General features: G+C 39.2%; 1 protein-coding gene across 1 annotated transcript in view; it reads right to left on the minus strand.

Moving 5' to 3' along the window:
* Positions 1–17776, minus strand: part of PLCG2 (phospholipase C, gamma 2 (phosphatidylinositol-specific)) — a 65755-nt gene that overhangs the window by 35277 nt on the left and 12702 nt on the right. Inside the window, exons 3-6 of the mRNA XM_010579670.1 lie at positions 8837–8977; positions 6095–6188; positions 4536–4583; positions 241–325 (exon numbers count right to left, since the gene is read on the minus strand). Coding sequence (XP_010577972.1) covers positions 241–325; positions 4536–4583; positions 6095–6188; positions 8837–8977 — 368 coding nt within the window. The remainder of the gene's footprint in view (positions 1–240; positions 326–4535; positions 4584–6094; positions 6189–8836; positions 8978–17776) is intronic.

Consider the following 17776-nt stretch of genomic DNA (forward strand, 5'->3'; position numbering starts at 1 on the left):
ACAGTGTCAGCACTGGAGCTCAAAATCCAATGTTGGCTTTGGTCAACCGTACAATGAAAGGAAGGAACATTTATGTCTATATTTTCTTATAGCCTTGGATACAGGCAAAGCCAAGCTAAGAAATTAATCAATATAATTTATTTAACTGTACATGGTAAGAAGCAAAAGTATAGGCAGTATCCTGAAAAGAAATAAGAACACCTATCAGATAATACCAAACATAAGTTATCAGGTAATTACCGCAAATTTGTCCTTCAAGAACTTCATGCTGCTCACTTTGAAGTTTACTTGGGGAAGGATGGTTTTCAGCTCTCTAAGACTGATACTGGGAAAAAAAAGAAGGAAAAAAAAACAAGATAGCAAAAACTCCATGGTTCTGCTATATCTTCTGCTATCTAGCTACTAATATATTTTCTATCAACACAAAAATGTGACTACTGAAACATTTTGCGAAGGGCTCATCTCGCATAACTGTAAACTATAAACCTAACACCTACGTGTGAGCAAGCTAGACATGCTTCCTAGTTAGTGGGGAGAAATAGGCATTTCAACTAATTTGGGCATCCATATTAGGATGAAAAGAACCATGCTGCAGAGACACCCATTTCTGTCCATCAACAATTAATCAGATCTAGACGATCAGCTCAAATGTAGATGTTTATACATGGTCAGATGAACTGCAGCCTTTCTTCCATTGTTCCAGTCCCACTAAAACTAGAATATAGACACAGAAAATATTATACAAAGGATATACCAAACAGATGAGCAGAAACAGAAAATAAAAAGCTCCCGTTTTCATTATCATTATAACCTTTTTCTCAAGCTGTTATTCACTTGGATGGTAAAATTGATTTGCAGCAGCAAGACTGTCCCCTTCTGCAACATCTGAACAGGACCTCATCCTCCTCTCACAACCAAGTCTTCCCAGAGAGGATTGCCTCCCAGATCCATTTACAGAGACCTGCTGACCCTTTTTACAGAGTTTCAGCATGTCTGGTGATATACCAGCAACAGTTCAAAAAACAAAGTTTTCCAGGTAACAGCAAGACCTTTCAAGTAAGACATACTTATTTCAGATTTTAAGCAACACAGTGCTTACATACACCAACTATTTAAGCAATACTTATATACACAACTAAATTTATTAATCACTGCAATGCTTTCTGGCCACAAATACTTTGTGGCCATACATCAAGTCATGTATGATGTATACATCAAAATTCTTTTGTTGAAGGAAGATCTTGTATTAGAAAAACCTCTGAATAGCTTATTTCGAAAACCTCAATTTCCTTCACATCTTCCAGTTTTCTCATCAACCTCAGATTTTATTCCAGAGTCCTAGGTGCCGCTGTCATAGCATTCTTCACTGCAAGCTCAGAGCAGCTCACAATATTTACTATACTTACCATCAAAACAGAAATAGGAGGTAAGGGAATGCTACTATAACTCCTGTATGAACAGATAGACGGGCAATTTCTAAAAGAGCTGGGTGTCCAAATGCTTAAATGTGCCATAGGTACGGGTGAGCCAATGTAAAGCTCACTACTGTTACAAGAAGCAACCCCAACTCCTCTCCTTGTGCCCCACTCTGTTCTCCTGTTGCTATGGTCCCACTGCTTCCATAGGCCAACTGTGACGATCAAACCTTCTGCCAACCTGATTCAACTTGCTAGGCAAGCAGAAAACTATGTGGCTGAGAAAAAGCGAGAACACGTTTTCCACTGGCTTGACGAAGTCACCCAGCTAACCTCATGCCCAGGTCAGTGTCACAGACAGAGTAAGGAAAAGGGGCTCGAGTGACCGATTACCAGCATGTAGAGATGGTAGAGGAAAAGAAAAGAGTGAGACTTCATCCATTCAGCAGCACCAAGCCAGTACACCAACCCAGCTGTCTCCTGTAGCCCCATTTCAGTCACCTGCTCTTCAACTTGTCTTTGGATAGCAAAGAATGGAAATTAGGTCACATGTTCTAGGACAGAGTCTCAAACTCTGGGTATTCTCGGTAGGCATTGACATGAGGTCTCAACGAGGAAGACACAGCATTACAGTGGGACATGTGAAGGGAACAGGGACAAGTCCTAGAGTGGAAGATGAGGGGAATCTATGGCAGCAAAAGGAAGCAGGGAAGAGTCAAGAGAACGCAGGCACAAGATCCGTGGTTCCTACTGCCAATGCCCACAAAACATTAATGCAACACCCACAGTACCCAAGAAAACAAGGCTAAGGTACTCTGTCTTGACCTACAGTGCAATTCATAAGCCATTAACTCTGTGCAAAGACAGGGTCAGAACAGAGTCACTTGGAAGCAACAAAAACAATTAGCACCTAGAAGAAAGTAACACTTCTACTCTACAGTGTCCATACAAGCAGCTACCCTGTGAGATACTCTCAACTCCATTGTGTAGAGAGGGAACGAGGCAAAGCAAGAAGGAACTTAGCCAAAGTCCATGCCAAAGCCAGATTAGAACTCAGGAAATTCCTGGCTTTCCGCCTTGTCGCCAGACCTCTGGAAAAAAACACTACTTTTAGGAGCAAGAACGAGTGCTCCATTTGTACCCTAAACACCAAGCACAAGCGATTTCCTCTGGCCAGACAAGTGCAAGCCAAAACAAAGAGCTGGGACTTCATTACCACTGGAAAAAACTCAGCCTGTGAAACAGGACTTGCCTGGAAGCCTAACATTTACAATTAACCTCCCTAGAAACTGCAACACTAAACACAATGAAACTCAGTCCAAAGTCCTTTCCTGAATTTTTCTAAAAGCATGAATCATCTATCAAGAGAATGAAAAACTGCCCTCTCCATAGTGCAAGTCCCCTTGATCTTAACCAGACTGCCTCATAGTGAAAGAACCCTAAAGCAACAAATGAAATCCCTTCAGCAGACACATACCGTCAGCCACAGCTTCTCCATCCTAACATTTGCTTTTGCTTCATGATACCTGCCAACATATCCCCATTGCAGGGCTAGTTTTTCAAAATACATCACGAGGTATAAGCCAATATCCAGTAAAGGATGGTATTTTCCCCTTCACCACTCCAGCCAGCTGCACAATGCCACAGGCTGTTGGCTGAATGGTGTTATTTCCTGCAATAACACAGTCCCATTCACACAATGAAACACCACACTTTATTTTTCTTTTAGGAAAAGGCCTAAATGAGAGGAAACGCATGTACTTTTCTACACTGAATTATACCTTAGAATAAAACGCATATTCCAGACAAAGAGCAAAACCATAGTAAAGTGATAGACATGGGGGAGGAAGGGTTAACATTCTTCTCAGTGTCACATGATTTCTGGCAACTCTAAGGAGAGGTATGCAGCTGAATTAATTAAAAAAAAAAAGTCCTCTTTGCTGTGCAAAAGCTACAAACCCACATCACACATGGACCTGAAATGAATTACTGAAACTCAAACATACGAAGCCACACAGCACACTGAGAGCTACAACCCATGGGACTTCTTTCACATGAGAAGCACCAGGTCAGAGGTGATTATTTGGCTTTGGCCTATTCGAGTATGTGGCAAAGAGACAAGCCCATGTAGTCAGGTGAATTGCTAAAAAAAAAAAAAAAAAAAAAAAGGATTTTGCCCTTACTCCAAACCATTAACTTGGCTTCCTTCTATATCTATCCTCAAGAGTATCTTCTGTTTCCCACTGTTAAACTGTTTCACATGGTACTACCCTATCATACCAGTAGTCGTCCTCCTCCTCTCCCCTAATATCCTCTGTTATCTCCTCTTCCTCTTAATATTCTGTTATGTTCTCCTCATAGCTCTGACTCTTGCAGGAAAGAATTCATGTTATTGCTGGGACAACCCTATCTCTGGATATATCTGACACTGCTGCTGTGACTAGTTTCAGACTAGATACCACACATACTAGCCATGTTCAGGCCCCATCAGGACTGAAACAAGGGAAGGCTAATCACTTAAACATCTGCCCTGGATCTTTAGCAGCCCATGTTGAACTCTGCTTATGAGCTTCACTGTTACAAATGCCCTAACAAGTTTTTAAAAGCTGCTTCTGGTCTGTCTACTTTAGAGTGTAGTCACTCCAATGCAAACATGCTTCAGCAATGAAGGAAGAACTGGTGGCATAACTGCACAGGAAAGCTCACAGTGGGTTATACAGTCCAAGCTGCTAGGCTCCAACTTGGCTATGAAAGGGTAAAGACCTTTATAAAGCAAGCAACCTAACATACCTGCACAGCTGAGCTGAATTTTTACAGTAAGACTGGAAGAAGACAACTCCCTTTTCTCATTCTGGCAGGGTAATTCCAGGCTAAAAGCAAAACTATTTATTTTTCATCATTTGCTTCCTCATTATACCACAAACACAAACATGCGTGAGTGCTATGAACACGTTGTGTTTAGCAAAAGGCAAAACTGAAGTTGTTAAAGCAAGAGCAAATGCCATTTCCAGGGGTCTCATATTTCACATCTTGGACCAAGATTTATTTATTTCCATTCCATGTTAGAATCTCCAACAAAAGTTCACTAAAAACAAACTGAACAAAGAGAGAGCTTCTTACCTATTTCTTCTAGTTTGATCAACAGAATAGATCTGCTTTCTCAGCCAGCTTGTGGAAAAGTAGGAAAAAAAAAAAAAAAAAAAAAGGTTTAATCTAAGAATTATAAAGAAAACACGGCCAATGAAATCTCAAAATCCACACATGAAATTCAATAAAAATATTTAAAAGTCATAAGATATATCTCTTTTAATAAAGCAAAAACATTTCCAGTGCAGCATCTAAGGATTCAGCCAATTTAATAACTGTATTTGTAAATATTTACTTTTCTGCTGCTTAATACTGCATTTTAAAGCCACATAAACAACACAGGAAGGGGAAGGGCGGGCAGGACAGAAAAGAATGAGCAACCAGAAGCTATAAAAATATAAGTCAATAAAGCGAGCCAAAACTTCAGCTAATCTAAACGAGAGTAACTCCATCAAGTCAATGATTTACGCCAGCTGAGGCTGCTGGCTCAAAGATCTGTTAGATACATAACAATGAAAAATTAGGGGGGAGGGAGAGGAGTTTAGAGAATTTTAAAGAAAATCCTCGTTAGAGTGCATGTCAGGTTTAGGTGCACAGCAAAATACTATTAGCAGCATTAACAGTAAATATACACACATGCAATTTTGTACATCTAAAGGATGAACACAGCATGTCATTATAAAGCTTATCCTCAGTCTCTGTGGGAATCACTCTGCTGCACAAACATAGCCTGGAACCCAGTAGCACTTTGTATAGCAGCTCACTGCGATACCATAGAATAGATAAGAATATATAAGAATACTTTGTCCCCAACTGGAGCGGCAAGTAGGTAAAGACAACATCAATGTCAAAACCACAATTTGGTCAGGTAGCAAGTGAGGACAGGATATATCCTCACAACAGGTAAGAGCACTGACCGCAAGCAAAACTGTCAGCAGTGATGAAAAGCAATCAGGTACGGAGACAGCATTAAAAGCTTGTCAACAAAACTGGCATTCTGAGCATGAATAGTTTCACGTGCAACATCCTCAGAAGCATTAAGGGCACAGTTTCACCATCATACGGCTGGCTGCTAAAAAGTAAACCTTAAAAATGTTCATTTTCAGCCTGGCTCTTCGAGACAGCTGATCACATGGCCATATAATGCAATCCAATACAAAGGAGAAACCACAAAAGCGCACCTCAGAATTATTGGGACACAGGGCACATGGACATCTACTAGAGCAAGCCTACTGTGATTGCGTAAGACATTTGACTTTTTCAAGAAGTCAGTGCACACTTACACCAAATGTTCTTGTAATCTCATTAAGATTAACATTTTTGGTTTGGTTTTATCTTGGTATACAGAACAAGTTAAACTGCAAGTCCACGTTAGTGGATGCAGCAGAGTGCGATTCCAGAACACGTATACAGAAAAACAGACATGGAGAATTTCCACATGAGCGTTCTGTATCATACACTAACTTGAGAGTAGTTGTTCTCAAGGTAACTGGCAGGCACCACTTGTTGCACCTTAAAAATTTCTTTCAGATTTTCCACTTTCAATTCCAAAGAAACATCAAGTCTCACAAAGTTAAAGTATGTCCACATACCTCTCTGTGATTGCAGGTGTGGGAGCACTCATGACCTCTTGATACAAGATATTCAAGCCACACAACCATTTATCAGCATCATCTTTAGAGTCAGCTGAAAAAAATAATATGCTATGAGAAACATCAGAAAAAAAGCAACACAAAACTAAGACATAACTTGTGATGTTTAGATAAACCCTACTATACAAAGCTGCTGATTAACCTTTCTCTTTGCATAGCTTCATGTTGCTAGTAGTAAAACTAATAAAAAACAGCATAAATTTGGGGGTGGAGGGTTAATTCTGGAAGCTCTGTCAAAAAATAGCTCCTTTTAGAAGTCTGCTTATCAGGGTAGGCAAGTTTCAATATCTCAGCAGAAAGACTATGATACTACTGCTGAGTTCTTGTAGTAACACAACTAAAATTCTTTTTCTTATCTTCTATCTCCAAAGTAGCAAAACTCCAGGGTCCTACACCTAGAGCAACTTGAAGCACACAGACAAAAGAACTCATTGTGTTACAGCATAAAGCTAGTTCCTTATATTCCAACCAACCCACAAGAAAATTGTGAAGTACTGGCTTTTGATGGACATAACCACCTCCTGTCTGTCTAACCATGCCTCTGAACACAGACTGTTCCAGACTAGACTTAGACAAGAGGAACAGGAAGGGAGCAATGTACAAAACTGATGTAGCTTATATGGAACACAGTTTAATACAAGTTAAAACAAGGTCTAAAATTCCTTATGCAGCTTAACACTAAAAGCCAGGTACACCTTCCTCCCAACCTTACAAATTGGTTTATCACTGTCCTGTTTAGTTTTAAATGTAGTTTGCCTTTCCATTTCCCAAACCAGAAGAGTCCTCCACATCATTTAACATGATCGCATTTGGTAATGCTTCAACCCAACAGAAGCAAGATGATGAACTGCATGCTGGGTGTAGCCTTCCCTAGGGAATACTGGTTAAGCTGAAACCAATTTTTTGGGCCTTAGAAGAGATGCTACTATTACAGCCTTCAGTTGGGCAAAGTCCATTTGCTTTAGCATGCTGGTTCTGAAATTTCATGAAGGCATTCTTCAATTAAACCAGTTCTGAAAAATTATTTTCACACAGGAGCTGTAATCTGTGCAAATTCTTTTAACTGCCTTCAAAGAAAAACAGTTTCTCAAAAGATGAAGATTACATTTTATTTAAACATACTTTCAAACAATGCTTTATATCCCCAAGGACGCAGCTAGAGCCCAGCCTCAGCTCCCCACGGAAATGTTTTTCAATTAGTTACAATTTCGGAAAGAACACCCACTACCACTGCCAAACCAATTCTTGTCCCAAGACAATTCTGCCCTTTATGACAGCTACCATTCCCTTTAAGTAACAATTATTTTATATTGTTTTAAGAAACCACAACAAAGCATTTTAACAAGGAAAAGCATTTTCCCTTTAATTTAAAGTTGTATCATGTTGTTCTGCAGTTCAGCATTATGGCAACATATCTCATGGTACCAAGTGTTTTCAAAGTATTGGCAGAGGCCTGGTTTTGAGAACTGCCATGGAGGAGGGATGGGGAGGTTGTCAGAGGAAATCAATCAGAAGTACCTGGCACAGCTGCACTTAAGCACAGCCACTTACTCAAAATTTTCACAGACTTCAGCCAACAATGGTAAAACTTATTTAAAGTTAAAAGCCTACAAACAATGGATTAGTCACAAGCAGACTTTAATCCAGTGCATCAGACTGCAAAAAAACTAGTTTTTAGTACTGCAATCTATATGCAATTAATTCCATTTAAAAAAAAGCTACTGTTAGCATTAAAATGCTTACAAAGCATTCCCTTTTTCTCCCATTAAGATTTTGCAATGAATTTAATGATTTAAATGGACAAGCGTGTTCCTGCACAGGACAGAGAGAACTACCACTCCAAATAAATCGTCTGTATGATTCTAAACCAAGCATCCATCACAAATTTCTTAGAACTGAAATTTCTCTGTAAATTTGACTAGTTAGAAACTGTATTCAGCCTGCACTGTAAGAATTTATATCCCTTTTCATTTCAGAATCTTTAGTTTTGCGACCCTGGATAATCTCACCTGAAATAAGACGTGCCCCAACCCTTTCCACAGATACAGCATACAACGTCCCTCTGTTTCACATGGATCTCTTAATTTTCAATTTATCACCTTTGAATTTTATTTACAGTCCCCTAGTACTTCTTCAGAAGAAGTTTAGTATTATCAGGTGACATGCACACGTATAACTCAAACTAGAACTTCGTTTTTCCAAATTAGTCTGCAATTGCTCATAGGTGATAGGAAATTTTCTGTGATACAGCTGTAGTCTAACACTTCATGGCTATTGTTTCCAGAATCATTTTGCCCAGACTAAAAATGCCAGGGCAATATTCTGGCCACACTGAAGACAACAGCAAATCCTTTGCTGACTTTAAAGAGGGCAATGTCACCTCTGCTCTTCCATGTTGAAAACCTTACTATTTAACCAGCAAAAGACTACCTTGGTAGAAAAGATTGAGCAAATCAGAAACTACATTCACACGATATACTATTTGAAAGCAAAACATTACAAATGCAGCAGTTCACAGACACAAATGCCCGAGTAAAAGGCCTATCTCCAGATTTTAAACATCTGGTGCACTCCTGAACGGCAGAAGGCAAAACCACAGTATTCTTTGCTTTACTGTTCCATCAATGTATTTGATTTGTTCAATCGGTAAGTTTAAAGAAGAAACAAAGAAGAAAAAAGTACCTGCTAAGCTTAAGGTGTTGAGGACAAACTGGGTACCATAAAAAATAGTAAAGCAGTGTTCTTCTCTTTGTTTTGCTTTGCAACGCTCAAAGTCCTTTGAATTCTTTCCTGGGCGAATTTCTTTTATTTCCATCAGATCCACTGAAAGGAAACAACATTCAGTCAGTACAACTGCACTTATGTTCCAGCAGAGCCTGAAACAATCATATGAACAACTCAAAGTATGCATATGTATATAAAATATCTATATATATAAACTTAGAGATCTTTATTGCGCAAGACATGCAAATTGCACCAGCTTGCAATCCACGAATCTACAACTAAATATATTACTAACTAACAGACAACAGTAGAGAAGGAGAAAGAAGAAGAAGAAGAAAAATAACTTGTCATATTTTTATCATTTCACTATCACTGATTATCCATGGACAAAGTGTATACACATAGCCCCTTTAGGTTACAGAAGACATGATTTCACAAATGGCATTTACTCTAAGCAAGAAATTTCCAGTTGCCATGACAACATTCAGAGACAAAAAAGAAAAGATACAACTTCTAACTTACCCATCTAAAAATTATGCATCAGATCTTAGATAGTCAGCTAACCTTGTCAGCTAGTATAGTCACTGGCACTTGTAAGAAAAATATTTAAAGAATATAAAGAGAAAATCCAGCCTAATAATTAAAATGTTTGTGAGTTTTTTCCCGATCAACTCCAAAGAGATCTCTGCCATTTAACATAAACTGTTTTATCACTTTCAACTTGCTGCTTTCTACAGAACACAGGTACACATTAGAGCATAGCAGAATAGGAACACGCATAAGCACACATTTTCTCAAGTTGGCTCCCTTTTTATCAAAACCCTTGCTACATGGCCTGCATAACTGTAGTGAGACAGCACTGAAATAGAAATATGTGCACTCTCAAGATAAGATACTTATTAGAAAACTGAGGAAGTGGTTTTGTTCTGCCTGTGGACCAGACAAATAAACAGCTCTTCCCACTTCTGGACAGTCTTGACTTCCGAGCTACAGGATGAAGAGTGAAGAAAAACATTTCATGCGTGCTCTTGAAATGTGTTTATCAGACCTAGCAAGATCCAAGGAAAATAGCTGAGGGTTTCTGTCCATGCATTTAAGAACACCACAATATAAAAAAAAAAAACTGGTTGAAATAAGCACCTCATCAGTAACAGAAGACAGTTAATAACATAATGAAAAAGCAACTCTGCTGCCAATGGAGGGGAGCTGAACACTGGTTAAAGCTTCTGCCTCTGTAACGCTGGGTTGCTATAATGCCAATATGGAGAGGGAGGAGAGACAAGCAAGGAAGTTCATCAATAAAATCCTGATGATGAAACATTAATTCACCTTGGAATTTCTTATTCTCTGCAAAGTATCCCAGGCCAAACTTTCCACCTGACACTCCTTTCTCCCAGTCATTAAACAACTTACCTTGGAAAACGGGACCTCAAAGGTTAACCTGAACTAATCATAGGACACAAGCATCTTTCTTAAACTAATTTGTCCAAGTGTAATTATCTTCAAGTTAGAGCTTTTAATGTCTCAACCTCTGTGTCTCAGCCACCCTCTCAAACCATAAAAACATCTCATAAGATCTGCACACCTGATTGGCCAAGGCCCCTAAATTTAGATGCAAACTTCTAAAATAAATTCATGACATGACCATAAATGACCAGCAACCAAAAGCTCCTACTGATGACTGTGACCCCTTACCACCCAGAGTCTCACTTAGATCCCTAGCAGTGTATCCGAATATCCATCTCAAAATGCTACCATCTGAAAAAAGATGATCTAAGCCCACCAATTCATGTTAATATCAACAGAGAAGAATCAGGATGCAAATGGAGAGGGAAGGAGGTTGCACGGCTGCAATAAACAGCACAGGACTGCGCACCATTCTGGCTCATTCTAATCATGGGCAAGAGCAACCCCAGTCACCTCTTCTGCCTTCCCTACACCCAACAAATTCCTGCTGAAAAACAGTTTTAACTTCAAAGTGAAGCACACCTTTCACTTCAGACTCCTATAAATCCACGCATATGAACACCACACCACAAAGACCCCCTCAAAGTATAAACTATAAGCAGCGATAAAACAGATTTCACAACCTGCATTGCTGTTGTCATTTCAAGTGGCTCTTACCTCATACTGACCTCTGAAACAGACACACAAACTTACTCAATGTCTCCCCTCAGTTACATATACTCACTGCAGTTCTTTTCCTTGCATTACAACCTTTCAGTCCACCATCCCATTCTCCTGTGTTAACTAACGTATGTGTATATACATATAGCCACAAAGATTTTTGTATGCACAAGTAACCATATTATTGTTTCTCTGACTGGTCTTTGAAAAAGAGATTACTATACCCTAATTGCTGAACATTCAGTAAAAGGAGAAACAGTTCTGCAAGAGAACAAAGTTAGGAGAGAGATAAACCCTCTAATTCAGAATTTTACATTCCTGTATTTTTCAGGCAACATATATCCCCTACACAATTCCAGCAAGATATCATTACATTCACTTAAGTAATATATGAAACAGATGTACAAACCTCAAGTTTTATTAAACATTATTTAGATTTTTACAGAAAGACATAATACTTGCTATAGTTTCAGAAAATTAATAGAAACTACCTGCATTTATTTTAATGACATTTTATGGTGTCATTTAGGATGTATTATTCTATACTACTGAAAGAAAAGCCAAGGCAGAAAATCAAAGGGGGAAAAGAGAGACATGCACAGCAAGCATAAATTTTGGTCTTGCACTAAGCTCTGCTGTCTCCCCAGGTAGTCTGGAGTCACCCAGCGCACTCCACACGATGCCCACTAAGTCCAGAATGGCTGATCCCAACTGAATCAAGAAAGGAACAGGCCAGGAAAAGCTGCAACATGTTTCACACTCAGATTAGTAAATCAGCTGTACCAACTTAGCTGTTACGCAGTTACTGTGAACGTTTCATAGCACAATCTGTCACTGAACAATTAAAATGTTACTTCATGCCTGTGCCAGAACTACAAGCACAGTGCCTTGGACACTCTGTCTTCTTACTGCTTTGAAGTACTGGAGCCTTCCCCCTTCTCAATCCCACGTGCAAATTGCAGAGCTTCACAGATATTCCTGGGGCCTGATACACCTGAAAAAAAGCACAGACCTGGACGCTTGCAGTGTCAGATCAAATCCAATACACTTGCAGGTGTGATTTCCATAGAATAGTGCAAGATTAATGCATTTCCCGAGGAAATATAAATCAAAGTATGCCCTGTAGAGAAGCTGACTCACACCCAGCAAGACAAGGAGGACACTCCCAACGCATTTGGTCCCCAGCCCCAGTCTAGTGCCACTCTAAAAACCCTACAATACTAGTTTACATTTCATCTGTTCTTTTATGTGGTGATTTCCACGTGTTAAAAGGTTCTCCTTGACAGCCTCATCAGTCACCCTTTGATTCTGACAATTCCCTCAAGTGGCTCTTTAACAAGATCGGACTCCAAGGCACCTTCAATTACCATCCTGTTTCAGGCTCTGATCTGGACATGCAGTACTCGTGGCAGTTCAGAGCCTGAAGCTGCTAAACTTCAGCTCCTGCTGCTGTGTGTTGTTCAGCAAATCAGTTAATTCAATGGATCATTACACTACTACATAGCTACTTTCCAAAGACTGCACAAATTAATTGCTCAGTGCCTTCCAGAGCGCCTGCTAGAGCTCTTTACTGCCATAAACTTAACAATAAACTTTTGATCCTCGACATCTCTACTGATCTCCATTAAAATAACCTGGCAGTAGTGATCACATTTAGTCACACACTTACAGGTATGAATTGCTGTTACCTTTCCTTCAGTGACACTTAGAGGCAGATGGTAAAACAGAACTTGGATTCCACCAGAGTAGGTATTGTGCAAGATGAGCAGAAGACAAGACATAAGGTAAGCACAGGTAGAGAACAACGTGAACAGAACTGCAAATATTACATGGTTGTACACAACACCACTGTGCTCCTCACACAACACCACTGTCCTTCCTTCCAGAAGGAGAGAAGAAACCAGCACTGCTACTCAAAGGGAGAAGTTCTGCCTCTGTCCACCCCTGTCCTCACACAACACCCACCTCTGGTCGGGAGCACAACCATTCAGCACCCAAACAGGGTTAGGGAACGAACCCTGCTTAAAAACAGCTGATGCCAACAGCAGAACACTTTATGTTAGGTGGAAGTGCCCATGTAAGTTCACGGAAGGAAGGCATGTTTGCGCTGATCAGCTTCAGGCAAGTCAGGTAGTTCAACTGCGACTGGCATTATGGATTACAGAGTCTTTAAGATAAGGCTCCTGATGCAAAGTCCAAAGTCCCCAGGACTCTCTCGGTGTCTGTAGCCACAAACGATGCTTGGATCGGAGCTCAGAGTTATGTACTCAATGAATAAGAAAAAGCCTACAGAGAGATTCAAAGGAGGCTTACAGAGTCAGAAATCAGGCCATGAACACTATTTACTTCAGCAGGTATTTTCAGTAAGTCTCAAGAAGGCTAAAGGGAAACTACTGGCAATGTTTCGGAGAGGAAAATAAGGGACTCTGATCACCTAAGTGCTGTGGACCAGGACATGGGGTGGGCATTCTCTCTATGAATATATTAGCATTTTCATGTTTGTAAATATATAGCAACATTTTGCACTTAAGAACCAGTTTTCAGAATCCATATTTTTTTTCAACAATTTGCATTACAAAATATTCCAAAGAAGGTTTCATTTGGAAAGGCAGAAACTGTCCTCTGCAACATAGCCTATATGCAAAAGAGCTCCCTGTGAATGAAGAAAGCTTTTAGTATCCTTTTGCAAATGTACTTCATGGTGGTTAGCGAGAACAAAGGCTTTGTTCTCACTTTTGCAAAATTAAAGATTAACTATACAAGGTGTGTCTTAGCAGCCTGTTTTATTCAGAGCAGCAATGAAACGCAGATCTTGTGCAACTAGAAGGAACAAGGTGAGGCTTCTCTCAGGGAAAGACAAAGTCACATGAAAGCAGAAATCTCCTGCAGCATGACAGTACCGATGTGGCATGGAAAGTAATTCAGCTCATACAAACAGCGAAATTGAGTGAGACATTCAGTGGCCCAGGGAAGTCATTACAGGTAAACCACAAAATTATCTGAAAACTCAGTTACAAGGACGGAACATGAGAAATGGCGCAGTGCATCTTGAGAAAGCAAACATGACTACCTTTCCAAGGGGTCCTCTGGGGATTTAGCTGTGTGCCTGACGTAAGCTTTAGAGAAGTGAACATTTTAAACCCACAGATTTTTAAGTAATCATGTCACACAGAGCTGTCGTGTACAGTAACAACAAATTACCATTAAATTAATAACTTCTCCCTGGACTGCTTAGTAGAGCAACAACATGCAGCCCTTCCCAGTTTGAGCTCTGAATTCAAGGGCCCATACATCTCAAATGGCTATTGGTTTCATATTAAAAATTAAAAGGCACCTTCACAAAATGAGATAAAAATAGGGTAAAATTTACATATGTGTCCATAAAAGTTTACATTCTACTCCATGCAACAAGACAAAACAAGAATGTTGCCATGTAAAACTTTGACTTCGGGGAAAGCGTACTGGAGTACCTACATCTCGCACCCACTTTGATCAATCACATTAGGGGTACTCAGGTCTATGAAGTTCATTCCATCCCCATTTTGCTGGCTAGCCATGACAGGAAGTCTGGTCAGTGTAAGTTAGCATCAAACACTGCAGAACTGAGCTGCTAAAGGGAAGAAATTACTTTAGAACAGCTAAAGGCTACACACATTTATTTTTTTTATTTGACCACAGAAACCAAGCTCTAAATACTCAGCTGAAGACTTACACCAAGATCCCCTGGGTAACAACTGAAATACAGCAATTTCAAAACAGAAAAAAGGTGGATTTTAATGTTCCTTTGAACAGATACTCCGCAAAGAGCAAGAAGTGGATTCACTTTTGCAATGACATACCGGTTTTTAACAGTATCCAGAATACAGAAAGAAAATGACAGAATATGGACTTGAGGTTTTCAATGTGACTTAAGTTTACTTATTACTTTATGTCTGAAAAAGTAAGGAAATTCAGGCAGAAAGAAGTTCTGCTAGTAGTAAAAAAAAAAAAAAAAAAAAGTCACTACTAGAAACTAGCAAGGTCAACTCTAACATTCAAGCCAAAAGAAGCACTCATTTCACACTCCTCAGCAGAATATGTAGATACTCATCACTTCTCCCAGAAAGGTACAGATGCTGTAAATGTTTATAACATCTTCTCTAAAGGGAGAAAAAAATAAGTTTTCCACCACAGAGGAAGTTCACATTGGCAGTAACAATTCTACTAATTAAATGACTTAGCTATTTAACCTATGGAAAAACAAAAAATCCCCATTTATGTTTAAGAACGTAAGCCACTTGCATAAACAGCCTCTTAGGTATTAGTTTTTTAAGTTTCCCAAAGTATCTGACAGCCAAAAGGATGCACAGAACCAGGTCATTTTAGCAAAGATTTTAAAAGCAAAATTAGTGAAATTTAATTTCAGGGAAAACATGCTGCAGGAATAAATTCACAAAATACAACAATAAAGATTAAAAAAAAAAACAACCCTTGTTAGCTAGAACAGCAGCACCTGTTGCAACATACATAAGACTGCTTTACATTAAATTATACATACCTGCATTTCACCTCACCCTGTAAATCGTGTATGGCCTGATCTGGTCCTATTATCTACATGACTGTATTACAGATGCACTGCTTCTCCAGTGAGTTTTGATCACTAAATATCCAGGTGCAACACTCTGCAGAAACTAGTGATTTCTGCTTGGCAATGTAAGACAATTTGAAAACACAAACACAGTGCAATCTTGCAGATCGAGAAAAAACAGAGCAGCTCCCACAGGTTCTAATTCTACATATAACCTGAATTTACTTAGTTCTTTGTTTCTATTCAATCCCTTTCTTAATATACCTGTGAAACTTGAAAATTCAACTTGGTTTAATTTATTATTTTTTTAAATAATATTCTAGAGAACAAATTCTGTAAAATCTCCTCTTTTCAGCAGGAACAAAATCTCAAGTGAACTTAATCTTTGATAATTCCTTTTCACAGGTTAGATGAAAGATCAGTAACACTAAATGAATTTGAGATGGCAAATGTATTTAAAAAAAGTCGGCCACAGTCATTTTGTTCTACAAACTCTGGAAAAATATTACAGAAAAAACAGGAGAAGAGAGACACTGTGAAATTAGCAGTCCATGTTAATCCTAAAATAAAATGTTATGCATTGTCAGTCATAGCTTTCTATTAAGAATGAAAAAAGGTATAAGATAGTCCTACAGCATTAATAAAGGTCTGGACTGAAGAAAAAAGAAATGGTTACTATACTTTATAATGAGGCATATCACTAGCATCAAGAGCCTCAATATAAGTAGCCTTTATTCCTGTGCTTCATAATTTTGCAATTACATTGACAAGAGGTCCGCATCTCTGCCATTCCCAAACACAGGTATTTCATCCTCTGAGAAACAGAGAGATTTCAGAATAAATTTATACTAACACATTTATTCCCTTTTCTCTTTCAACTTTACCTATACCCTAACCTCTTGGTCTACACACAGAAGGAGCACTTTAACAGCTGATATATTATATGACCTTTTCCTAAGCACAGCCATCCAATGCTTTAAACCTACTTTTTGTTGTGTGCTTGCACAACTAAATGGTCACTAGATTTTTTTTTCCTTGAGTATTTTGCAATAAATCAAGAACATCAAAAAAGATAGGTGATCTCTCTTTTCCAAAGATTAAGGGATTAAAATATGGTTTAAATCATCTGACAAAAGCAGGTCACCTCTTCACATGAAAAAAAAAAAATTCCTAGGTAATCAAAAACAGAGAAATCATCCTGTGTCCTCAACAGAATCTTCCTTGAAACGTGCATCCTTGTATTACAGAGAAACACACACTTGCACATTCAAGGAAGGCACCACAGATTTCTCGGAGCATAAATTTTCCTGGCTGTGAATCATCACTTAACACAAGGATTCATGGAAGAGTATGCAGAAACTCACAGAAACTTTCCAGTGACTAATCAAACTCCAGTCACCACAAACTTTCGCTTAATAATTATCCTTAAAGCACTTTGCATCTGATAAAGAATGAAATGTCCATTATGGATCAGCTTCCTGGAGATTTACGCCTTGCCACCTACTTGCTCTACAAGCTGAAATACCATAACCTCTTCAGGCCTCGATTTATTTATGTGCATATACATGTGTATACCGTAATACAAGGAAATTTAGGAGGCCTTATTTAGTAGTACTGAAATGTACTTTCAGTCAGCAAACCCCAGGTGCCAGTCGCGCAGACATGTCTCTTAGCAGAGTAGTGACAAGCACTTCTGACTCTCAGTCACCCTTTCCTTCCCCTCTGCTTTTCACTGCTGCCCCGTAGTTCCCTCCACCACTATCCCAGCTATGACAGTACACTTGTTTGTGGGCCATTTGGTATCCTAGCAAAGAAACAGCGCAGCAGAGTAGCTGACGTGGAGGCAGAAGCGACCCCCAGATACCATGAGGATTGTAAGACACACATCCATTGCGTGGCCAGCTTATGACAGTTTTAAGCAGGGAGAAACAACACAGGGTATGTGTGACCCAAGGGCCACCACGCGGACCCACGCACAGTTGTAAAGGGTAAACATGCAATAAAAACACACAGCAGAAGCATAAGGAAGTGACCCGCTGAGCAACACACTGCAATAAATCATGCTACTAAGTCACAGCTTCACAGTCATGTATCTAGTATGCATAAATTAGTTTCTGCAAGAAAAGGGCCTATTACAAATTAAACAAGCAAATTCCTTCTGTACAAGGAAACTGAAGTTTCCTTCTCTTATGTGTTGGTAAAGA

The sequence above is a fragment of the Haliaeetus leucocephalus genome, unplaced genomic scaffold (genome assembly GCF_000737465.1).
Source record: "Haliaeetus leucocephalus isolate CR32 unplaced genomic scaffold, Haliaeetus_leucocephalus-4.0 Scaffold668, whole genome shotgun sequence".
Classification (NCBI taxonomy): domain Eukaryota; kingdom Metazoa; phylum Chordata; class Aves; order Accipitriformes; family Accipitridae; genus Haliaeetus; species Haliaeetus leucocephalus.